Source organism: Macrotis lagotis, chromosome 7 (assembly GCF_037893015.1).
Source record: "Macrotis lagotis isolate mMagLag1 chromosome 7, bilby.v1.9.chrom.fasta, whole genome shotgun sequence".
In the NCBI taxonomy this organism is placed as follows: Eukaryota; Metazoa; Chordata; class Mammalia; order Peramelemorphia; family Peramelidae; genus Macrotis; species Macrotis lagotis.
The window spans coordinates 55,026,944-55,053,847 of NC_133664.1; the positions used below are offsets into that span (position 1 = coordinate 55,026,944).

A 26,904-nucleotide genomic window follows, 5' to 3' on the forward strand; every position below is an offset into this window, starting at 1 on the left:
CTTTACTCTTCAATCCATCTCTTCAATTCCCTCTAGAACTCAGGCCTTTGGCTGCCTTGCCTCTCGTGACCTTCTTCTGCCAGGGTGTTTTTCAGTAGAGTTTCTTCTTCCCAGAGCTAGTCTCAGATTGTTTTCTCTGTTGGAGGAGGACCAGACAGATATTCAGCAGCATGATTTTCATTCACTTTTCCAAGCTGTATCACTTTGAACTTGAATTCAGCACTGGGCGAAAATCTTTTCTGAGACATTTCTGGGTATAATGTGGCAAAACATAACTAACACACTGGTAACATGTGAAATAATGAGTGCAAAGACAACAAGTGCGGGGGGAGGCTGTGAAATGCAATTTAAAAAATATCTACAACCGCTCTAAAAGACCCTCCCAGTTTTTAAATCCCAAATGTTTTTCGACAAAGGGTGCATCTTATACATGGGGAAATATGGTAATACATGAGGTGTTGGAAGGGTCAGAGGGAAAAGGGACCCATGTAGAGCAAGGTGGAAAAGTCCAAGGAGTCAGGAGAGGAGTTGAGAGAGAAATGAACATAAACAGCCTATATCCTTCATGAAAAATGACAGTTCTGGGTAGGAATTGACCAATCAGAGGAGAGAACTCCAGAGTGAAAAGGCTGATGTATTCTTATGTAGGAAAGTCCAAAGATGGCGATTGGCATTGTTCTGGCTGCCTCAAGTCCAGGATCTCTTAAGTAGGAGCCATAATCATGTTCAGCCTGGGGGCAGCTAGTTTGTCCAATGATTAGAGCACTGACCCCAGAGTCAGGAGGACTTGAGTTCAACTCCAGCCTCAGACACTTGATACTTACTAGCTGTGTGACCTTTTGGGGGCAAGTCACTTAACCCCATTGTCTTGCCAAAAAAAAAAAAGTTTAGCCTAATTATCCACCCTAGTTATTTACACAGTCTTTATGAAAATAAATTATACTGATATTGAGAGCATACTTGATAAAGGTTTGAGAGGAGAATGGCCAGGCTTTCACAAATTACATTTTATAGAAGACCCATAGTTTAAAAGGTTTAGGGAACAGATAAAGAATGTTTTCATGTCAAAATATGACATCCAATTGGATGGATGATCCATAAGTTTGGTTCATCAATAAATGTATCTTGACTGAATAAGATCTACCAAAATTTAACATAAAGTAGAATATCTTCTCTATTCCTTTGAGAAATTGCTTAGTGCTAAAACAAAGACACATCATTTTAACACCTAAATTTTTCCATTCATAACATACATCTAATGGGTGGCTAGGTGGTGCAGTGGATGGAGTGGCCCTGGATTCAGGAGGACCTGAGTTCAAATCTGGCCTCAGACACATTTCAATTACCTAGCTATGTGACCTTGGGCAAGTCACTTAACCCCATTGCCTTGCAAAAACAAACAAATAGCATAACATATGTCCACAAAGCAAAAAAAAAAAAAAAAGATACTGTGGATTCTATGGAATTAACATTGCCATACATTTACCCAAAGCATAATGGTGAGGTAAACAGTAGCCTTGAGAAGCATAATTAATGGGGAATTGTGCAACAGAAAGAGCTATATCAGAGATGGTTGGCCAGAAAAGGAAGTGACCTAATCATATAGGAAAAGTGAGGAATGGACTGCAATATCCACACAGTTTCAACATCTCCTGTGTTGGATTTGTGGGAGGATGTAGACAAGTCATAGTGAACATTTTGTAATTTGTACCAATAGAAAGAATATCCATATTGTCACAGGTCCACAAAAGTATCAAAGAAAATTCTAGAAAATGGTAAGAATGTATAATTCTAGCTATGCTTTTTACTTTTGAATTCATGGCTCATTATAAGCTGAGTGAGCAATCTTATCAACTATCAATTGTACTTAGTTATGTTAATTCAATGCAATTAAATTCGACATATTTTGTTAAACTTCAACTATATGATAATAAATGCAGGATTCTTATCTAACTCTATGCTTTCTTTTTTATCCATTCTGTAAATCTGAGCTAAAGACTGAGTATAAAAAGTTGTACTATGCCTATTCATATTCTATACTATCCTGGTTCTTAGCCTCCCAAAGAAAAGTAATTGTCTATTTTGTAGGGTCTTAACTTTCCACCTCTGACATTTCACTTTTGTTTAACCTTTTCTTTTTTAAAAAAAGGATAATCTGTGATCCTTGCTTCTTCTTAATATCAGAGAGTTATTTTTTCTGCCCAACCTATGCCCCCACCCACAATCCCACAAAGGAGCAATAATTTTAGACTGTCATCTCATTCTTTCTGCCAGTCTTGACTGTGACGAGTATGACACAGATCACTGAACCTTTTCCAAAACTGTGGGTTGTCCCCAGAACTCCAACTAGAGCTAAGAACATTCAATTAGTGGCTGGGTCAGACAGCTTGAGTGTAATCAAAACAAACCACAGCTATGGAATAGAAAGGATAATTTGGCTTTAAAGATTCAAACAAAAGCTCATCTCACATTTTGGGTTTCACTTGGTGAGCAGCGACTCATTATGATAATAAAGAGGAGTTTGTTATAGCTAATAGGTTCTTACTTTTCTTATTCCTTGTTTATTCTTTGGAAACCATTCTACCCACTGACCTGGTTTTAAATCATTAGTGTTTAAAGTTAGACTCAAGAAATATCTTCCATGTGATTTTTTTTAATTAGAAGATCACAATACCATTACTTCTACTACCATTTAAGGACAACACTGACCTTTAAAGTTGACCTGTAGCCCTGTACAGCATTTGTTTAGGGAGAAAATATCATTAGGTAAAATATTAATCTTTCTAACATTAGGGCACCCCAAATAAATTACATAGTAATTATTCTATTTTTTAAAATATAAAGTCAAACTCTCATTCATTAAAAATATGGTTAATTGGTTTTCCCAATGGTTTCATAGTAAGATTAAGATCTTATCCTTATAGAATCAAAATTTCCATTGTTCTTTCACATTATAAAATGTTACACAAAATTCTTAGCCAAAAATTAAGTGATGAAGTATATTGATGACAAAAATCCCAAACAAACAAACAAACAAATAAAAGGGCTTGTTTTTCTTTCCTGAAACAAAGTTGAAAACTCATGTCACTTATGTACATTTCATTGGCATCAGAGAGTTCCAATAAATGCTTGTGGTTTTAGACATAGATCATATATATTGAGAATTTGAAGGGGCTTTAGGGGCCATCCACTGTAAGCCCTTCATTTAGCAGAGGAGAATATTGAGGTTCTAAAGGTCTAAATGACTTTCCTAAGGTCACACAAGTGCAAGTGGCACAGCTGGGATTTGAATACAGGTCATTTGATTCAAAAGCCAGCATTCTTTCCACTAAGGGAAAAAAAATGAATTGGGTGTCATCTCCAAAATGAGAACTGTATGGTCTAGTAATTTTTGTCCTCTGGATATCATTTACATTATGCTTCTGTTTCACGGACTTGTATTGGATAAAAAGTTTAAGTATATAACCTCATGTCTTTGTTGCCATGTCTAGCAGTTTAAAAGATACTTATATTTTTGTATTGATGTGAAAAGAAAGTTTTACATTTGATATATAAGAAAAGATGCAGCATAGTATTTGTTGTACAGTCGTATCTAACTTTTTGTGAATGATTTGGGGAGAATTTTCTTGACAAAGAAACTGGAGTGGTTTGCCATTTCTCCAGCTCATTTTATGAATGAGGAAACTGAGGCAAAGAGAGTAAATACTCTGCTCAGTTCACACAGCTAATGTCTGAGACTGGATTGAACTCAGGTCTTTCTGGTTCCAGGACTGGTGCTCTGTTCAATATAGCATCACTTAGTGACCCCAAAATAATGAACTGTATTGTAAGCAGGACTTGAAGGAAAAAAGACTTGGGTGCAAGTCCCAATGACTGCAGCCTAGTCATTTAGTTGCTCAGGGTCCACAAGCAATTACTTTAGAGCCAAAATTTATAGAAAGATAATTGTTTCACATCATTGGAAGAAGATGGTCCTCAAAATGAGAAAATAGCCTCCCCATTAAAAAAATTTAATTGTGCAATTTCATCAAAAAAAGTTTTAAGTGGAATATATGTGGATCCAATACCTTCTGACATGTGGTTGTCACCGAAAGCATTACAGAAAATGTTTGTTTAAAGATTTTCAGGCTAACACAAAAATGACCCTGAACAGTCTTCATCCCTTTCCTTATCAAAGTCAGATTGTTTCTTTCTTTGTTTTCTATGCATAGCATAATTAATCCAAACATCTTGAACACACCCATCAAAAAACATTTAGACAGGCAGCTAGGTAACACAGTGGATAGAGCACCAGCCCTGGAGTCAGTACCTGAATTCAAATTTGGACTCACACACTTAATAATTACTTAGCTATGTGACCTTAGTCAAGTCACTTGATCTATTGCCTTGCAAAAAAAACTGGGGCCATGGCCATCAAAATAGGGTTGCCTAGACTACAGGTAAATTCAATGATTAGCTATAAATGTAGATAGATGGAGAGATAGATAGGTTGGTAGAAAATGCATATATATTATATATATATATATATGCGTGTATATTTCTATTATGTGTATAAAAATAATATTATGCACTTTCAATAATAATAGCACTTGGCCCAGCTAGGTGGCAGTGGAGAGAGCACCAGACCCGAGTTCAAAGCCAGACTCAGACACTTGACAGTTACTAGCTGACTCTGGACAAGTCATTTAATCCAATTGCCTCACAACAATAACACGTAATAATAAAATTATTAGCACTTTTAGATTTGCAAAGAAATGTTATCTCATTTGATCCTCACAACAACTTGATAGAAGTAGGTGCCATTATTATTCTCATTTTACCGATGAATAAATCGAGCCTGAGTGAGGTTGTAACTTGCTTAAGGTCCCACAATCAGTGTCTGAGGCAGAATTTGAACCTAGGTCTTCTAACCTCTGCATAAAGCACTCTACCTACTCTTCCACCTACCTATTTAGCATAAAGGGTCAGCTCCTGTCATTCAGACCCATTTGTGGCCACTGGACCCATTCAGCTCTGGAGGAGAAAGTGAGGCTGGTGATATTTAGCATACCCCCCCATTCAAATTCAATTCATGTGCTTGTCATGGCATCACCTCCCTGTTGTCATGGTCTTCTTCAAGAACCAGCATCCTAGCATACATTTTGATAAAATGTGATTTATGTCCATGTGATCTCAAACCAGTATATTCTCCTGAATTTCAAAAGAAAAATAGTATTCCTGTAAGCCATGGAGAAAATTCTTTCTTTGCAATGATATCACTTTGCTAGGGAGAAACACATATTGTATGTGCATTAGAAAGTGAAACACCCAAACCAGAAAGCCCCTTGGTGGATGAATATATAAAGTCAAATTCTGGCTAAAAATAGGGGTAACTGAGTAATGTAATAAAAAGAGTACTAGTCCTGCAGTCAGGGGAACCTGGGTTCTATTCCAGACTCAGACACTTACTAGCTATGTTACACTGAGAATGTCATTTAACCTCGATTGCCTCACGAAAATGAAAAAAAAGCAGAGGAATTGCCCTATCAAAGCTTTGACATGAGAGGCAGCAGTAGAAAGGGATTGTATACTAGGTATGGGGGGGGTGAACAATACAGAAAAACAAAGATGAGAGATTAAGTATCCATTCAGAAAAGTAAGGCTAGTTTGGTTAGAGGAATGTGAATATAATGACTAATGTAATGTGAATGAAAGGAGCAACATGTGTAATGAGGTTGGGAAAGGTAGTCTAAAGATTTTAAATGCTAAAGTATTAAGAAAAAGTGCAAGAGTTTCAGCATTAAAACCAGTTTTTAAAAATATCACTTTTAGGGGTGGCTAGGTTGTGCAGTAGATAGAGCACCAGCCCTGGAGTCAGGAGGACCTGAGTTCAAATGTGGCCTCTGACACTTAATAATTACCTAGCTGAGTGGCCTTGGGCAAGCCACTTAACCCCATTGCCTTACAAAAACCTAAAAAAAATATCACTTTTAAATTATCTGTTTAGGAGAGAGCACTTAAATAAGTGTCAGAGTTCAGAGAGAATCACACTCTTGTTCCCACAGGTGGCATTCAATAAATGTTTCTTGAGATTATATAAAAATTGAAATGTTTTATTTTAGTCTTTGCTTTAAAATTAAAGTCCTTTCTCTTTAGGAAATATTTTAACTTGGGCATTATCTGATTCCTCTTCCCTTGCAAGATATGGATTTAATCATAAATCAATAGATCATTTCCAAATCAATTTACTTTTTAACAACCATATGCCAGAAGTGAAGGAATGTGTTAATAAAAAGCAACGAAACTTAATGTGAAGCTTTAATACATGACTTATTTATAGGCAATTCAGAGTTCTTCTCCTTGATTCATAAACTTCAGTCCCTGCAATTTGTTACCCTAAAGAAAAAGTTTATATTTGTTTGTGATAGCAAGCAAGTATTTAGAAAACACTTTGCACTCTTAATATAGGCTCTCTAGGCCTGTAGTCCAAAAATGTAGACCCAAGACCCAGTTCAATCATTAATTAAACAGTAAATTCACAGAATCTCTGGGAGGAACAAGACCCCAGGTATTACCCAATCCAATCCATATGGGTAAGCACTCCCTTTACAATCTGTTAGTCAATCAATAAGGCATTTAATCATTGTCTGCTCTGTGAAAGGGAGTTTATAATCTAGTTAGGAGAGGCAACATTTATGTGTGTAGGTGCATACAAAATAAATATAAAATTATTTTATCAGAGGTTCAGCTAGGTGGTACAGGGGATAGAGTTCATCTTTATGAGTTTAAATCTGACCTCAGATACTTAATAGTTGTGTTAACCTAGGCAAATCACTTAACATTGTTTGCCTCAGTTTCCTCCTCTGTAAAATGAGCTAAAGAAGGAAATGGTAAACCATTGCAGTATTTTTGCCAACAAACCCAAAAAGTTGGACATGACTGAAACCACAGAACAGAACAAGGATATCTTTCCAGAAAGGTACTAGAATTTGGACCATCAGGAAAGGTATCTTGTTTCAGAAGCTAGTGCTTAAACAAGACTCTGAACAAAACTAGGGAGTCTAAGAGGCACAGGTAAAGAGAGACTGTGTTCTAGGTTTAGGGAATGAACAATACAGAAAGAAAAAAATGGGAGAATCAAGTGTCAGATGAGAACAGTAAGACTAGTTTGGTTAGACTAATATGAACGTGAATGAAGGGGGTAAAGTGTATAATGAGGTTGGGAAAAGGTAATCAGTCTAAAGGGCTTTAAATGCTAAACTGAGGAATTTAAATTTGATCCTAAAGGAAATAGGGAGCCACTGGAGTTTATTGCGTAGGGGAGTGATGTGGTCAGATCCACAATTTACAAAAATTCCTTTGGCAGATGTTTAGGGGCATAGATCAATGTGCGGAGTGATTTTAAGCCTCTAGAGGCCAATAGGAGGACATTGCCATAATGTGAGTGAGGGAATAACTGTGAAGGTGACTGTGAAGAGAGAGAGAGAGAGAAGGGATCAGTTTTGAGACATGTCCTGTAGGTAGAAACGAGTTTTGGCAACTAATTATATATGTGGGATAGTTGAGAGTGGGGAGAAGAGAATGGCACCAGGGTTTTGAATCTGAGCTGTTGCATCATAGTCACCCAAGCTCCATTGGAAGAATTCCAGTGATTTAGGACTCAGTATGTCCTAATGCAGCTCATTTCACTTTTTTTCATAGTTCTAAATGCTTAGTCATTTTTTCAGTTGTCGCTGATTCTTCATGACCCCATTTGGGGTTTTCTTTGTCATTTTCTTCTTCAGCTCATATTACAGATAGGGAAACAGAGGCAAAGAGGTTGAAGTGATTTGCCCAGGTCACACAGCTAGGAATATTTGAGACCTGATTTGAACTTTGAAAGATGAGTCTTTATGACTCTAGTGTCAGCACTCTGTTCTTAAACCATCTAGCTGCCAAATGCTACAAAACTTTCCTCCCTGCTTTTATCTATCACAGTCAGTTCCTTGCTAATTTCTTTGACCCATTTTTTTTTGTATACCATGGTTTCTAATTCTCTCAAGATTGCGGGTATCCTCTTCTGGATATATTCTAATTTGTCAATGTCCTTCCTAAAATGTTATAATTGTGAACCACGGGGAAAACTGGAAAGCAGTTTGACAAAGAAAAAAATTGGGTTTCAACCAGCATTATATACCATATAAGTCGCAAATGCAATATTTTTACTTGGCTCATGATTTCATCAATATAGGCATCTCCTAATGAAGAACTTCCTTTAACATGACAGATCAGTGCTCTCCCTGAAACTTATGGAGGATAAGTCATTTATTCAGGAACAAAAACAATTAGTAGCAAAAAGAGGACTCAGCCTGAAGTCTCCTGATAAACATATATTCTTGGCAAATGTCTCTTCCTATTACTTGGCAAAAGATTCTATTTCTCCAGATTTCTTGGGCCAAGAGCTCATCCCATCTCCCATGATTCTTCAAGAAGCAGTCATCCAAATGAAACTACATGAGGGACAGAGGTAATTTAAAAGCAATTATCATATTTGTGATTTGGCCAAGCATTGAAATCAACCAAAAAATTTCCAAGGACACTCATGACCAAAGACAGGAAGGATCAGCTTTACCTTTTTTCCAAATTGTTGCTAGTTGGAAACATAAGTTTATGTTGCTAATAATCATTTAACTTGTGATTATTTCTACAACAGCCTTACTCACCTGGGAGAAGTTTTTTTTTTTTTTATGAAGTCTCCCATTTATTAGAAAGAAATAAAGGAAGGATAGACAGAGGGAGAGGGAGAGGTGGAGGAGGAGAGGAGAGAGAGAGAGAGAGAGAGAGAGAGAGAGAGAGAGAGAGGAGAGAGAGAGAAGGGAGAGGAGGAAGGAAGGAAGGAAGGAAGGAAGGAAGGAAGGAAGGAAGGAAGGAAGGAAGGAAGGAAGGAAGGAAGGAAGGAAGGAAGGAAGGAGGGAAGGAGGGAAGGAAGGAAGGAAAGGGAAAGGAAGGTAGGTGAAAGAAAGAAAAAGAATGAAAAAGGAAGGAAGGATAAAAGAAAGGAGGGAAGAGAAGAAGGAAGGAAAGAAGAAAAAGTCACAACTTGTCTAGCTCACAACACTGTATTTTTCAATCCCTGGAGAAGTATGTTCCTGGTAGCAGTAAAGAATTACAACTAACAGTTTCATAGAAGTTATTGAAGCTAAGTTTTATGCTCTTATTCTAACATGGATATAGGATGAAATCTCAGTTTTTCATTTTCATTTTCATACATTTAGCAATGTATAAAGGTTAGTTACATAGACAGTGTTTTGGCAACAATGAGATTCCATTTGCTGTTAGCTTCAGGATGTTAGGATCCTGAGTAGGTAGTGAGTCATATTGTATTTTGACCTGAATAGAGTAATATTTTCTTGTATTTTGGTAGGAATATTTTTATTTTGGTTGAGTAAATGAATAACTAATTAAAGAAACCCATGTTATTTCACGATTCATTTTGGGAAGCTGTCTTTTAAGGAAACTTTTGTGACTAGCTATGAGAGAGTGAGGTTACCAGATCAACTGTTTTGAAGTTCATCAATTAAGTCCTTTTTCTTCCTTTGGATCTATGATTTCCTATGAATAAATAACAGCCAGTGGGTAAATTCTCCTCACTGATGTTTATTTGCAGCATCTTGAAATGAGTCTTTGAAAACTACTTGAAGAACTCAACTTACATCTTATCTCAACGTTTGCATATAAAAGAGGCATGACTTAAATTGAGGCTTTCTTAACTTCACATCTAGTGCTCTAACTAGTATATCATTCTACTTTTCAATTAAGTCCAACAACTCATTAATTCATTTTTCCATTAGTTTCCATTTTTTGCTGAATCAACTAACAGTGATTTGAAATACAATCCATTTTTGCTCAAGCAAAAAGAAAAAAACAAAAGAAGCAAACAAAAACAAATCACTTATCAAAAGGCCCCAAGAGACCTGGAATGGAGGAATCATTTCTGAGGAGGGACTTATTCTATAGAGGCCACTTTCCTTCTTATCTAGATGGTATATATTTGTTATTTTGTGTATCCCAGATGCTGAGTTTAGGGAAAAAACTATCACTCTATCACTCGTGTTATAAGAAAATTAAGAGATGGACCTGAGAATATTTTGCCTAGACAAGAGAAGACTCAGGTAGAACATGATAGCTGTCTTCAAAGATTTGAAGGATTGTCATGTGGAAGGGAGATAAGATGTATACTGTGTGACTCAGAGAGAAGAATTATAAGCAACCTAAGAAGTCACAAATTTGCACATTTAGATTTGATGTCCAAAAAAAAAGTCAAAAAACAAATTTGACTACATTAAGAGAATAGTTTCTACCATCTTTGAAGTTCTTTAGACAGAGGCTGAATCACCACTTGTCAGGTTTGTCTAAGAGAGGGTGTCCCTATCAGGAAAGGGTGGGCCTCAACAGCCCCAAAGGGCACTTTCCACTCTCAACTTCTCTGTCCATTTCCTTCCATATCCAAAAATAAAAAAAAAAATAAAATAAATAAAGGAGCCCAAGAAAAAAAGCAAAAATAAGACCAGGAGTTCCCTTTGATTTTGCTAGAAGGGTTTCCATTGAGTACAGTATCTGTTTGTGATTTCAAAGAACTTAGTCTTGCTTGTTTATGTCACCAATTCGCACCTTGATGTTTATTACTATTATTTCCTGTATGTAAGTGGTTGGATTCCCTTGTCTTTAGACAGACATCCTTACTGATTTTTTAAAATACTATTCAACATCCCAAGTTATAAATCCACTATGTTTACAATAAATCACAGAAAAAGTAGAAATACATTAAGTGCTTATAGAAAGAGAAAATTCCCTTCCCTCCATTGTTCCAAAGAAGAAATCCCTGCTGTTTTAGAGAACATGAGCTGCCAGTTGGGATACTAGGGATGTGGACATTTATTGCACTGAAAGATTTAAAAGGTGAGGAGTCTGACAGAAATGTCTTAAAACACAGCGCCATGTAATAAATACATTGCTGTTATGAGTCAAATTGAAATAATAAATATTGTGTTTTTATAGAGCACTACAGCATTGTAGGCTGTGTACATGGTCCACGTTAGATTTGTGGGCAAAACCAACATAGAACCTTGGAAACTGGAAGCCAAACCGGGTCATGTGTGGGGTACAGATTCTAGGAGCTTCATTTGGAGAAAATTTGAAAACTCAATTGAACTTTATTGTGTCTAAAAATTTCATACCTTGGAATGGTATTTTCTAATTTTGTATAGTGGCAGTATTGTAATCAATAAAGCTCATTGGATATATTACTGATGCTGGAAACTATTTTCAAAGACTTCTCCAGACAAGATAGTGGGAAAAAGTTAGAATCCCCACATGCCCCGCACAAAGCAAGAGATAAAGTTACCAAAAAGGGGAGAAAGTGCCCTAAAACTATATTAAAGTATACCAAGCAACCGAAATAGGAAATGGCCAAGGTAAAGAAAATGTTAATATAATTTAGAAATACAACGAAGCTACTGAATCAATTCAGATTTCAAGACACATGGTAAAAAAAAAGTCAATATCAGATAACTTGAGATGGCCTTAGCTGAACAAAGGACCACAAACAGAAAACTGCTAAGCCAAATAAAAGAAGATCTTAGATACTCAGGTTAAAATTTTTAAAGATTTAAAGAAAGTTCTAGAAGAAGAAAAAATGGAGATTATAAAAGGAAACTCTCAAAAGGCTCCTAAAAGCAACCAATACCACCAAAGAGGAAAAAACCTGAATTGTACACAATGTAAAGTTCCTAGAAATATAGATTAAAAATATAAGTTCAAAAAATATCATAGAATTGCAGCCCCATATTGGGATTCATGAGGACTCATGTGATAGAACAAGAAGATACATCAGAGAGACAGCTAGGTGGCGCAGTGGATAGAGCACCGGCCCTGGAGTCAGGAGTACCTGGGTTCAAATCCAGTCTCAGACACTTAATAATTACCTAGCTGTGTGGCCTTGGGAAAGCCACTTAACTCCATTGCCTTGCAAAAAAAAAAAAAAAACCTTAAAAAAGATACATCAGAATACAACCCTCAGGATTATGGGTATCCCCCAAATTTAAAAAGAAAAGAATGTGAGCATTGCATTCCAGAGTATCCTTAAATCAAACCTTCTAAAATTAGACACAAAAAGTGATGAAATATGAGGAGAAACATTTTCCCAGTAATACATTATTGATCATATCATTTAGCCCATTTTATTATTTTTGGAAGCCATAAGTGTTAAATGATTTGGCCAAGGTCACACAGCTAGTAAGTGTTTGAGGCTAGATTTGAAGTTGAGCCTTCCTGACTCCAGGCCAGTTCCATATTCATTGTGCACCTAATTGCCCCTCATTTAAACCCCTTAAAATTAAATAAGCAATTTAAGTAATTCTTCCCAGTACCACTAAGGAACTTAAGGCAATCCATCCACATTATCTCTTGTGGAGATGGCACATGCTTACAAGTCAGATGATTGTATAGTAAAAAGAGTTGGAAATGGGAAGACCTGAGTTCAAATTCTGCTTAGCTGTGAGATCCTAGGCATGTCACTTTGCATACCTTAAAGCTCTACATAAATGCTCGTTATTGTTGCTGTTATTGTTACTATTACTGTTGTTACATGGACTTGTCAGTCAGCAAACATTCATTAAGTATCTAGGATGTATCAGACACCAAGCTAAATTGTCAACCCTACAAAGAAAGGGAAAATCTCTGTTCTTAAGGAGATCAAAATCTAATGGGGGGGTGACTAGGTGGCACAGTAGATAGAGCACCGCCCCTGGAGTCAGGAGTACCTGAGTTCAAATCCAGCCTCAGACACTTAATAATTACCTAGCTGTGTGGCCTTGGGCAAGCCACTTAACCCTATTGCCTTGCCAAAAAAAAAAAAAAACCCTAAAAGAACATCTAATGGGGGAAAGAAATTCAAATAACTGTGTACAAACAAGATACAGCTAGGATAAAATGAACATGGCCAACAGAGGAAAGTTCTTAGAATTATTGTTGCTTTTTGTCTTTCATTTTGAAGAAGACCATGACATCTCATTGAGGTGATGCCATGACAAGCACACGGATTAGATTTGAATTGGGGGGGTGGCTGTTCTAGGTCAGCAATCTCACTTTCTCCTCCAGAGCTATCTGGATCCAGTGGCCAAATATGATTTAGGATGACTGGAGATGGTCCCGGATATGAGGCAATCAGGGTTGACTTACCCAAGGTCACCTAGCTAGTAAATGTCAAATGTCTGAGGTCAGATTTGAATTATGGTCCTCTTGATTTGGCTTTATTCACTGTGTTATCTAGCTGAATTAAAGGGGATAAGGAAAGGAGGGAATTGTAACTGGGACTTGAAAGAAGCAAAGGGAAGCCAGGAAGTAGAGATAAGGAAGGAACAGAGAATAACTGCCCATATGGAAGATTGAACCCAGTAACTTGGTTGCATAAGCACTATGAATTAACCAATAGTTCCAACCAGCTACAGAATCCTACCAACAAAAACTGTATCCTTTCAAGAGGGAAATTTTTTGTAATGAACACTCATTGAGAGAATCTGTTCTGTTCCTTCGAGCCAAAACAGGATATTCTGTTACCTTCATCTCAGAAATGAACTGAGGAGGGCCATCCATCACCTTTCTCCTGGCTTCTCTTGACATTATTGTACTAGATCATAATAAATTATATTGTTCGGTTGCAACCAAATTTGCCTTTAGTTAGGGAAATTCATGGGATTTCCTCAAGACCCACATTTTGCAGATCTCCATAACACTTTAATGATTGGCAACCAATTGGTAACTCTAAACTGATGCTCTCTTCTTTCTTAAACTCAGTTCTAATCACATATTTCAACTGTTAAAATGTTATAATCCTGGATTCTATGCTATTCTTTTTTTTTTTTCAAAAAATGTCTGGGCCTATCCCATTTTATAGCAAGGTATTTTACTATATTCTTGGGTTCAGGGGTTGTGTATATTTGTAAGTTTTTTAAGTTGAGCATATTTTTTATATAAGTATATTTTAAGTTAAGTATATTTTTAAGTCTAAGTTTTCTAATAGATCCTCTAATAACTAGAGTAACTGCGTGGTATAATGGATGGAGTGCCAGACTTGAAATAAAAAAAGATTGTGCTTCTAAAATTCAAATCTGACATCAGATACTTCCCTGCTGTGTAAGCCTAAGCAAGTCATTTAACCCCATTTGCCTCCATTTCTTCATCTAAAACATAAACTAGAGAAGGAAATGGCAAACCATTCTGGTATTTTTGTCAAGAAAACCCCTAATCAGGCCACAAAGTGTTTAACATGACTGAAAAATAAATTTCTAATACAAGGTAAGACCAAGTTTTTTGAACCTCAGATGAGAGTTTTTTAACTTAAGGTTCATGAAATTATTTTTTTTAGGTTATTTGAAGGCAAATGGAGTTAAGTGGCTTGCCCAGGGCCACACAGCTAGGTAATTTTTAAGTGTCTGATGCCAGATTTGAACCCAGGTACTCCTGACTTCAGGACCAGCACTCTAGCCACTGTGCCACCTAGCCACCCCAGTTCATGAACTTTTAAAAAATTTTGTTTTAATAAGTATTTCAGTAGAATTGGTTTCCTTTGTAATTCCACATATTTTATTTTATGCATTATTTTGAGAAAGGGTCCATGAACTTCAAATGGTCTATCACACACAAAAAATTAATAGCCCCTGGACCAGATGGTCCCTTATAGCTCAAAATCTGGAATCCTTTTTTAAAAAATAGCAGCTGGCATTTATATAACACTCCAATGTTTACTGAGTGTTTTACATGTCTTATTTAAACCTCACTACCACCTTGTGTGGTTGATTTTGTCATAATTCCCATCTTCCAAGTGAAGAAACTGAGGCTCATAAGATAACTGATTTCTCCCAACCCCCAGTCACAAGACTACTAAGAGTATGAAGCAGAATTCAAACCCAGGTCTTTCTAAATGTGGGTTTATCTCTATGATCTTTCACAAGAACACTTGGGTATCCATAAGGTAAGACTACAGAGACTTGATGCACTCTTAAATCATTGATAATAAATTGAATCATCACGTCCTTTTCATTGAAAATAAGATTGTCACATATAACTGAGAATTATTTTCCATAAAGCAGCTTTTAAGGTTTGTAGAAAGCCTTTCTTATATACCTTACAACCACCATAATAATCCATAATAGAGAATATTTGACATGAGAGAGGTTGTGAGTCATAGAAGCTGCATATTCATTCTTGCTGTGTTTCTTGCTACCAGTGTGATGTGAACATGATCAATAATCTCACTGGCCCTTATTTTCAGAATGTGTAAGAAATTATTTCCTTAGATATCTCTTTATCGGCTCTAAACATTGAAAAATCCTGGTCAAGTGGGATGCGATTCCCTTTCCCAGTGTTATTTTGCCCTAAAGAACATGATGTAGAGTAAAAAAGTGGGCCTTACCTGAACGATGACTAATGGAAGAGTTTTCTTAACTCTGTATAAACCTTGAAGGTTAGAGAGGGCAAGAAAAATGAGGATTGTGATCTGAAGGGTGATAGCTGATCTGAAAGGGCATAGCTAAGACTAATGAGATGAAATTAAGTGAAAGAAAAATGTGGACTGAATATCAAGAAATATTTCCTCCAGATGGGGCTGTGATTAGATCTTGCAGTAGTATACCAATGGAAGTGCTGTGAGCCTTCTATATCAACCTTGTCGCTTAAAACTGGACTGGACTTTAAATGCTTCAAATAATACATAGTAAGAAAGAACCTAACTTTGGCAGGATGATAAGTGAGATGACATCTCTAATTTCATTGATTCAGTCTCTGGAGCCTGCTCCTATTCACACATCTTCCCATGGATGGGAGGGGTTTGTGTGTCTGTTAGATTTTACCTGATTACTTTTTTTTTCTTTTTTAGAAAATAATTTTGTTAAAACTCTGTCCTTGGAAATGGCTTCTTTAAGTGGCAAAGTGCAGACAGTTTTGGGCCTCGTGGAACCAAGTCAACTTGGCAGGACCTTAACACATGAACATTTGACCATGACCTTTGACTGCAGCTACTCCCCTCCTCCTTCAGGACAAGAAGCTTTGTCTAAGGAACCTCTTGTGATGAAGAACTTGTTTTGGATTCAGAAGAACCCATATTCCCACAAGGAGAACCTTCAGCTAAATCAGGAGATTGAAGCCATTAAGGAGGAGCTTTTATATTACAAAGCCAATGGTGGAGGGACTATAGTGGAAAACACAACTACTGGACTTAGACGAGATGTGAAGACCTTGAAGTGGTTTGCAGAAGAGACTGGGGTCCATATCATCGCTGGTTCTGGATTTTATGTGGATGCCACACATTCTGCAGAGACCCGCGCCATGTCAATAGAGCAGGTAAACAATTCTTAGTCATTCTTAGTAGTCTTGTCCTTACCTCAGCCTCAAATGATAATTTCATTGGCTCGGAAGCAGTGGTACACAGAGTCACAAGGGCATAGAAGGAGATGGATATTGAATGCTGGATCACTAATACTTCATAAAGAAAACTTTGGACAAAGAAAATCTTGATGTACTCTATGATGAAAGAGTCAAAATAGTGATAATTATATTTCATATGTTTTGTATCAGTGCTCAATAATGGTACCATGGCCTGTTTATAAACCTCACTTTTCCATTATAAACCTCAATTATACAAGCTCAATTTTCCTTCACGATTTTATAATAATAACCCAGCAGTAAAAATTCACTGTAGGGTGAAACTTGGCAGGCAGAGACTTGGCAAGTTGGTGAGGGTTTTTTTGTTGTTGTTTTTTTACCTTTCCCTTTACAAAGTTGGGGGTTGGAGAGATTGTAGGGAAGAATCCACTCATCTATTTTTTTATCTAGATAATGATATTGAGTAATAAGGATGAGTTCAGAAAAGAGGAACAGGGAAACCTCTTTAAGGGATGGGGGGAAATAGTGAAACTTTCTCCAAAATGTTTGTTTACCATCATCTATTCGATGGTAATAGAGCAACTGCAATTTTTGCAAGGAATAATTAATCATTAAAATTTGTTTGACAGAGGGTTCATTTTCAAAATTGTAATTGTCTATTTCTGTAGTCATGAGGACTTTCCCTTTCCAAAATATGTAGGTAAAATTGAATGGACTATATTCTTTGGATTCGAGTCTCTCAGCAATGCTTGCACACATTCCCAATTACTTTTAACAACCATCTTAAATGCATGAACCAAAACGTATAATGTTATAGGACAGATGTATTGTGTATAGTATTTTCTGTTTGTATGGGATAAAGGATACAATAAAGAAGGTGGAATAACAGATTTGCTCACTGTGGGTTTAATTTATTCTATAGCAGTCCCTTTGTCTGCCAGATACTCCAGTTTGGGCAAGGGACTAGTTTCTCAGTCAATGCATTACCTAATTACTCTTTCCCTCATTTGGTTAATTGATCTTGAAGTCATGGGTTTTTAAGTTAAATATTTATAGCAAGAGAAACAGCATGTTTAGTGCTAGTCTTGAAATCAGGAAAACCTTGGTTCAAATTCTGCCTCTAATATATACTAACTCATCATGAGACAAAAGAAGAAAATCGGTATTTTTGTGATAGTAAACTAGATCATCTTTTGTCTCATTTCTTACTTAGTCCTTAGTAATTGAATAGATAGTATCTCAGACAAACTGAGTTCTGGAAAAGAAGTGAATTTAGAAAGACCAAGGTCATCCACTACAACCTGGACCTTCACCAATTATGCTGATTTTTGTTCTGTCACTGGACTTTGATGTCTCTAGAGGAGAGAGTAAGGCTGATGACTTTGCACAGCTCTGCCTCACTTAAATCCAATTCACTTGCAAGTCAAGACATCACTGTGGTGATGTCATTGTTCTTCTCCAAGAGTAAATGACAGGGCAGCTAGGTGGCACAGTGGATAGACCACCAGCCCTGGAGTCAGGAGTACCTGAGTTCAAATCCATCCTCAGATGCTTAATAATTACCTAGCTGTGTGGCCTTGGGCAAGCCACTTAACCCCATTTGCCTTGCAAAAAAAAAATCCTAAAAAAAATAAAGTAAATGACAAATACAACTGACCACCAGCAAGTTGTTTAGCCTCCTAGTGTCCCTAAATGATTTTCAAACATGATGAGTTGAATTCCCTCTTTTTATGAATGGAAGGAATTTCCATAAGCCAATTAAATCAACAGTTTGAAATCTCATCTCTTACCCTTCTCCCTACCCCCAAAATCTATAGCAAATGTGCCTTAAGACTTTGAGTCGGAAGAATTATATAACCTTGTTCAATAAATGAGGGGTGTATCAAATAGTTACTGAATAGATTTCTTCACCATATGTTTTTACTTATTTATAAGGTATTATCATTCTTCTTTAGCTTACAGATACTCTCATTAATGAAATACAACATGGAGCTGATGGGACCAACATCAAATGTGGAGTCATTGGAGAAATTGGCTGCTCTTGGCCTCTCACTGAAAGTGAAAATAAGGTGCTTCAGGCAACAGCCCATGCACAGTCTCAACTTGGATGCCCAGTTATCATCCACCCTGGTAGGAATCCAAGCTCACCCTTTAAGATTATACGAATCTTGCAAGAAGCTGGTGCAGACATCTCCAAGACAGTCATGTCTCACCTTGACAGGTAAGGAGGTAAAGGAACCAATTTTGTTCAGAGTACAGTTAAAAAGTCTGATACATGTGCATGGCCAATTTGACCAGTCTAAAGATTCTGATGTTTGTTTTACTAGTCCACCAGGAGAAGAGCAAAGCAATTCAACCTTCAATGATTAAATGCCTGTTGGTCAAATTGAAAGAGACAATCTTTGCAAGATTTTCATGAAAATCATGGCAATTTAACATATTAGGGAAATGTAAGGAGTTGTAATGAATAATTTGCATTAACAAGAAGGAAAAATGGCTGTTGCATATGTAGCCTTTCATACCAATGTTACCATTTTGGATTTGAGATGGTCAATTTGGTATCAATGATTTTTTGAGAAGCCTATGAGAAATAAAAACTAGAAGAATAAAGATGTGCAAGGGTAGAGTATAGACTTTCATTAAAGTTATCTAATGCCTCATTTTGACTGGACAGTTGTCCTGAGTTCATGACCAGCACATAGGCCCTGACAGGAATGATTGAAGCTAAAAAGGTTACAAGTCCCCTCATCATGAGCCAAGAACAATGAAATCTAACATCCATATTCAAGTCAAAATAGTGAATAAGAGGGTAAGGGAAAGGGAATAAACATTATTTATGTATTACTATATGCTAGGAAATGGGCTAAGTGGGTTTATATACTATTTTGTTTTTTACAAATATTATTTCATTTGATCCTTACAACAATCCTGTGAGATAGTACCATTATCCCCTTTACAGTTGAGGAAACTAAGACATTAAGTGCTTTGCCCAGGGAAATAGAAATAGTATGAGTATCTGAGTCTGCATATGAACTCAAGCCTTTGGACTCCAGGCCCAGAGCTCTATCCACAATACCAGGAGCAGATTCCTGGCAGCTGTTCATTCAGCAGTTCCTGAATCAAAGAGTGAAGGAATGAATGAATGGATGGATGGATGGATAGATGGATGGATAGATGGATGAATGAACAAGAAGGGAGGAAAAGCATTTAATGAGCGGTCATTATGTGGCACATTGTGTTACTTGCTAAGGATTATAGAAAACAAAACCAAAGATAACCCTAGTTCTCAAAGAGTTTCTATCTTAATCGATTAAACAACCCTCAGTGGGCATGTTGGCCAAGGAGAGACACACATGGATCCAAATTGTTACAGGGTTAATGAGTGGGACCAGAGACTGACATATCCCATCCAAGAATGCTGACAGAATTGAACAATTCCAGAACTGGAGTTTAGGTAGGGATGGAGATGGGGAGAAGGGGATGAGAAAAAGGGGTTTTACCTATGTCTACACATTGTAATAATGAAATTATCCATATTAGAATACATGATCAAAGAGTAGAGAATGAAAGGAAGCATGGCCCCTGGGGTCTTCCTGAAGCAGAGATCTTGGAAAAGTCAATCACCAATCAGGAAACCTGGGCTCTTTGGCAAATATTTCCCCCAGTGCTGAGGCTGTTGGTAAGGCTGTAAGACACATTGAACATATACACTGAGTAGCAGAGGCATCTATGGATTTTTAAAACAGCCATAATAGTTTAGCTAAGATTTCCATGAGTAATAGCCCTTAAATGCAATGGATAAAAGAATTAATGTAGTTTGCTAAGTATGAAGCTTAAGAATATTTTAGAAAGTAGCTGTTATCATACACACTGGAATAATGCCATCCCAACATATTGACAAATTCTGATGAATAGACCAGACATTCTGTTATTTGATTAACTAATAATGCAGTAGAATTTATGTATAAAACTGCTCCTCTTCAGAGAAATATTGTTGAATTCTAGGCAAAAAAATGAATCATTCTTAATAGTGGGTCCCCAAAATGAGGAAGACAAAACTCATCAAAATGAAACCAATTTTCTCTGCAACTGTGATGGTTTAATGTTCACTATTTAGCCATCTCAGGAAACTTCTACTATATTTTAACTTATCACCATCACTTGGAGATTTATATTTCAGCAAGAGATTATATGATATCTCTGACCCATCTCAAACTATTGTTAGTAATATGTACATAAGTCATCTGGTTTGAAAAGCACAATGTCCTACATTACTGGATTATTCTTACATAACATCTTATACATTTGGAAATGATGGTATAACAGCAATTCATACATCTCTTGCATCTATGTAACCAGATCTGAGTAAAAAGCTTTGAGGGTGAACAGACAATAATTCAAATTTCATTCAATTCAATGAACATTTGTTGAATGCTTCCTACTGGTCAGGCACCATGCTAGGTGTTATGAGGAATAAAACAATACATAACAGTTCTCACTCTCAAGGAACTCACTGTTATTGATGAGAGAGGGAACAAAGTGTTACCTGGCAAAGCCTGGGGACAGATTTTCATAAGGAGTTCTGAAAAACACCTCTGTTAACAGTAGCACTTTCATAGACACCATAGACTAAAGACAGAGCTGGAAGGGACTTGTGAGGTCATTAGTGAAGCATCCTCATTTTTATAAATGAGGAAATGAAAGCCCATCCAGGTAGAGTGATCATAAACCAGTATTTAAACTTGTCTTCTGATTATACTCAGCTCCTTGTCCTCAAGTTTATGCTTCATTTCCATGGAATAGCATCTATCATGGGTGCAGGGAAGGAAGGAAGGAAGGAAAATGAGAGAGAAACTGAAATAGAAAGCAAGGAAGGATGGATGAGGATAAGAGAAAGTGAAATAGGAAGGAGAACAAAAGGAAGGAAGAAACTAGGGAGGAAGGAAGGAAAATTGTGAAGAAAGTAAGAATAGGGAAGAAAGAAAGGAAGAATGAGGAAGGATGAATGAGGAAGAAAGAAAAATTGAAATAGAGAGAGGAGCAAAGAAGAAAGGAAGGACAGGAAAGAACAAAAGGAAAGAAAGATGGGGAAGAAAGGAAGAATGGATGAGGAAGAAATAAATTGAAATAGAGAGGAAGGAGGAAAGGAAGGGAGAAAGAAAAAAGTAAAAAAGTAGGAAAGGAAAGGAGAGAGAGAGAGAGAGAGAGAGAGAGAGAAAAGAAAAAAGATGAAATGGAAAGGAAAGAAGAAACTAAAATAGAAAAGAAGGAGGAAATAAAGAAAGGATAAGGAAGGAAGAATTAGGAAGAAAGAAAAAACAAAGAAGGAAGGAAGGAAGGATGAGGAAGGAAGAAAGGAAGGGGAAGAGAAAGAGAGATAAGCAAGAGGAAATAAGGAAATAGCTGCACTGTGAGTCGGTGTCTTCAGTATGATCTAAGCTTGAAGGGAGTGGGAGAAGCCAACTTCAGGAAAGTGCTAAGCACTATGGAAAGGGCATTTTGAGTGTCTCCACCTATTCTATATCTATTTTATATGTTCTCCTTACTTAAAAGAGAAGAGAGGCTGTAGGTGAATTTTGTGGGAAGGCAGCTGGGTAAGATGTCTTTCAAAGAAGCAATCCTTTCAAAAAAGCATAATGTAGACGGGGGAAAAAAAAAGCAAACCACCCCAAGCTAAGCCCAAAGCCTGGTTGGCAGCAGGCAGGCAGCTGTACTTTCTGTAGGTGAATCTTCCCAGCAAGACAGGTTCCAGGATGGAGTTTGCCGAGGTCAGCCTTTCACCGACAGTCTCAGATCTGCCGGACAGGATGGACACTCTGGGCCACACCAAGGGGGAATCTCAGCTTTTCATAATAGAAGATAAATCACAGAGAACACAGATTTGATGCAAAAAAATGCCCAGAGAAACACTCCAAAATGGGAGGGGCAACAGAAAACAAGGCGTCCAGCAAGGAAGCAGAAAATAATTTTGTTTCCCCCATCATTCTCTTTAGGCATAATGGAGAAGAATTTGAGCCCACAGGCTGTGTCCGTTGCATGGCAACGAATCAAGGTGGTGCCTTGGCTCTGCTGGCCCCTTTTAGGAGAGCGAGAGTTGTATAGCAGAGTAAAAATCCAGCCTTAACAGTTTTTAGGAAAAAACCATTTCTTTATCTCTTTTCCTTAAATTTTTTAAAATATGCTAATTAGAGGCACAAAAATAAAATATTTTAATATATCCAAAAACCACTCCAGAATTTAGGATTATTTTTCATAAAGCGCATAAGTATCAATTTAATAGGATTTATCCATAAAATGATTTACTTCATAGATATTATCTAACAATCCTGTCCCCGGGGCACAAAAGAGTTAATAAAATGACTGGCTTCCTGGGAGACCTCTAGACCACATTGTTGTCATGTGACTATTTGTGACCAGCTTAAGGTCATTTACCTAGAGATATCAGACAGGCGAGATAAATCTGCTTCTGTGGATAACAGTGCTTCTATTACCATCTGTTCTCTTAATAAATGGGGGAAGAAATGTGAGCTTGTTGAAAACCCTCCTTAAACATTAGAAATTAACCCCAAAATAAAAGCATGACTCTCTGTCCATTGGAACTGCCCAAATGTAACATTTACAAAATCACGATCATACTTAGGGGATACGTGTAAATTCATGTCATTCACGATGAATGTTGTGTATATGATTAGAATTATGATTATTTAATGGATTATATCCCATTTACCCTGTACCCAGGTGACTCTGCACCCTACCTAGCTCCCTCTTCCCAAACTACTACTGACTATTGGTATTTGAAGATAATGTCACAATGATCATATACCTAATTACTATAATGGGGAAAGACTTCAGTTCGACATATTATTCCAAAACTGTACTCTCTCACTAGTAAATATTAAAACAAAAATAACTGAAAGGGTGAGAGTGCTGTCTGTGTATTCAGGTAGACAATATGGTACAATTTTTAGAGGATCTGAGTTCAGATTAATCATTTCACGTACATTAAAGGGAATTTTCTATTCACCCTGGAGGGCAATAAACAGTTGCTATGCCTCCATCTATTTGCTGCTTGGTTATCTATCATAGCAACCCCAAAGGATTTTGCAGGAGAGTGCCCAGACTTTGGAAAGGTAGGTGAACTGTACAGGAAAATAGAATATCACCTCTTTTATAATTCCCTGCTTGGGGATGGCAGGGTTTGAAAGGGAGTTAAAGAAAGCTGAGGTAGAAAGAAAAGGAACCAGGCAAGCTGAGTCGGAGGATTGGTTGAGAATGCCAAGCTCAGTCTCATTTGCTTATAGTCATTCAAGCCACATTCACAGGGCTCTTAGGAGAAAAGTGGTGCTTTAACACAATCTCTGACTTTGCTAATTAGAAGAGAGATGATGAATTATCATCCACTCTTCTTCAAAAGTTCCACTCCTGAAGGTTTTCTTTTGCAAAGCCAGATTGACTGAGTGGTCCTGTGTCAGTCTCCCAGAAGGACCAACATTCTAAAAGATTGCTTGAAATGAGAATCTTCAACTCCCTTCAGACCAAGGTTTTCATGCTCATGAATCAACATAATGCCATTCAGGAAGAAAACTCAGACAACTATTCAGCACCCATCCCATCCCTCAGAAAAACCTCTCCAGAGGAAAAAAGTAGCACAGTTAAATTTTTATAGTTCAAAAGGATATTTTAAAAGTATAAAATTGTATATTTTAAAATCATTAAATTTTTAATTTAAATTTTGAAATTTCAGTATTAACATATGTATTTAAAAGCAGAGACACTCATTTATCTTGCTGTAATTGTATTACAATAATTGTCATTGAGGGAAACTGGGTGTTACAGTGGATAGAACAGGAGTCAGGAGGATCTGAGTTCAGATATGGTCTCAGACACTTAATAATTACCTAGATGTGTGACCTTGGGCAAGTTACTGAACCCTATTGCCTTGCAAAACAAAAACAAAACAATACTTGTCCTTATAATTATTTGTTATTAAATAACATTTATTATGTATTACTTAGATTAAATATATTTATTATATTTACTATCATTGTTAAATGGTTATTATTAGTTTTATAACTTTTTCTTGACATATAATATACAGAATAAGGGCTACCCCTTATTCCTTATGCACTGTCTGCCTCATGAGGAATTAAAAGAAATCATCTGAAGTCTGAAAAAAATGAAGGATAGACAAGTAATAATTGATAAAACAGAAAATACTAAAGGCACTTGACTTTTTCCTGTTTCTATTGGGGCTATCATTACTTCTGTCATTGGAATGACCTTAGAAAATACATGTAACACCTCTTCTTTCCAGGCTCATTTCTCTATAGTATGAACCTAGTAATATATAATATGCATATATGGGTGCAAACATATACATATGTATAAATGCATGTGTTCATGTATTCATATACATGTGTATACATAGGCATATATACAAATACATGCATATATATTTATACAAATATACACATATAACATTTTGACCTGGAATTTATTATGTATACTTTAAATTAATTTTTTTAAATTTTTGTAAGGCACTGGGATTATATGACTTGTCCAAGGAAACACAGCTAGTAAGTATCAAGTGTGTGCAGTCAAATTTGAACTCAGCTCCTCTTGATTTTTTTATGCATGTACAGTGCTCTACCCATGCACCACCTAGTTGCCCTATAGCTGTATATACATACATGTTTATGGACATACACTTTTGTATGCATTATTTATAGATTATATGTATGTATTTATAATATATTACTAGGCAACAACAGTGCAGAAATGAGTGGGGGGGGTCTGATGGGGTTAGGACTGGGTGTGAAACAAATTTTAGGTCAAAATAGTGTTCTCATAAGGACAGCTTAGTTGGAGCTATGGATAAAGCACTAGAAATGGAGTCAAGAAAACCCAAGTTCAAATTCAGGCAATTAATATATGTGACCCTGGACAAGTCACTTGAGTCTTTTGCCTCAGCTTCCCCATCTGTAAAATGAGCTGAAGAAGGAAGTGGTGAACTATTCCAGTCTCTTTGCCAAGAAAAACTCAAAGGGAGTCAAAAAGAGTTGGACAAGACTGAAAAACAACTCAACAACATAGGCAGTTGTCATTGTAAGCAACAACGCAATTTGACTCTTTTAGCTCCCACAGTCTGTTGTTCTCATGTCAAAACCTTCCCTGATAAAATGGCCAAAGTTAGTACAACCACCATGAACCTTGAGAAGCACTGGTATGTTTTTGGTGGATCTTGAGGAGGTGATTGAAAAATGATAATGTTGAGGATTTATCCACTATTCACCAATATTGCTGAATTTATACAGATACTTGAGCAAAGCTGACATTTTACCCATGAGAAAATGGTGGATCATACATTCTAGCTAGTATGCCATACACACCTAAACCTTTCACTAGTAATTTTCTTTTTCAAAAACAATTTTTCATGCCAGTGACACTACTCCCATGAAATGTGACACTTTAACAAATAAGGTTGCCATGTCTATGAGATTTATCTTGACTCTCCTAGACTTCCATGAACTGTGCATAGCCCCACATGAAAAACGGAGCCTCTTTTCTGCTGTGTGGCAGTGGGAAAGTTCACATGGTTTAAAAAAATCTCTTCCTATCATGTATAAACTGTGAAATGTATTTTAAAATAAAAATTTAATTACACTTGGCAATTCTGAGCCTACTTCTGGCAACAATCTTATTTAAACAAGGGTTTTTCTCCTTTGCAGTCCATCTGTTCCTGGTGCTTGAGCCTCTACTTAAGTCATAATATTGAAGGGGTGACATCAGCCTTTTCCATGGTAACAGACTATGATGTCATTAAATGGGAGATATGAACTTATGTAGACTTAAGCAGACAGAGGACTAGATGGTATGGGAGCAAAGACTCTTGTTCAAATACAAATTTGTACAGATATATGGCAATCAGAATCCCTTTTAGCTCCATGTTTTCTGAAGTTTCCTCTAATATTTATTTCTAACGTTATATCTTGTTGTCCATATCCATTAAATTAATGATTTGCAGTGAATTGAATGTGAGGAATAGGTTAGAAATATTAGATTGGTTTCAAGGCATTTAAACTAGTGCGCTCATGTCTGTACTCCTTTAACTGCTGATTTTGTGCACTAAATATGCATAAATTAAGATCCCCACGAAGGGCATATTTGAACTAACAAATGATTAAACCACAGATAATTTTTAGCTAATACTTATGTATCTGACCCTATACCACTAGTATATATTTTCAACATTAAAATAGTTAAAGGTAATTACTTAACTGTATGAATTTGGTCAAGACACTTAACCCCACTGCCTTGTAAAAAATTTTTTTTTAAAGGCTAAAGGCAAAATAGAAAATGATAAATTGGAAATACACTTACAATTCTCTAATTCTGGTATAAAAATTTGTAGTGGTCTTGGAACTATAGAAGGTATAATATCAGAAAACCTAAATTTGAACTTTAGCTCCAATGCTTATAACTCATGACTCCCATCTCAATTTCCTG

At 36.6% G+C, this 26,904-nt stretch overlaps 1 protein-coding gene across 2 annotated transcripts in view; it reads left to right on the forward strand.

Annotated features, from left to right (window-relative positions):
- Positions 1 to 26,904, forward strand: part of PTER (phosphotriesterase related) — a 108,277-nt gene that overhangs the window by 40,007 nt on the left and 41,366 nt on the right. For both annotated transcript variants that reach the window (XM_074192924.1, XM_074192925.1), the window contains exons 2-3: positions 15,893 to 16,356; positions 18,354 to 18,619. In XM_074192924.1, coding sequence (XP_074049025.1) covers positions 15,925 to 16,356; positions 18,354 to 18,619 — 698 coding nt within the window. In that variant the 5' untranslated portion in view covers positions 15,893 to 15,924. The remainder of the gene's footprint in view (positions 1 to 15,892; positions 16,357 to 18,353; positions 18,620 to 26,904) is intronic.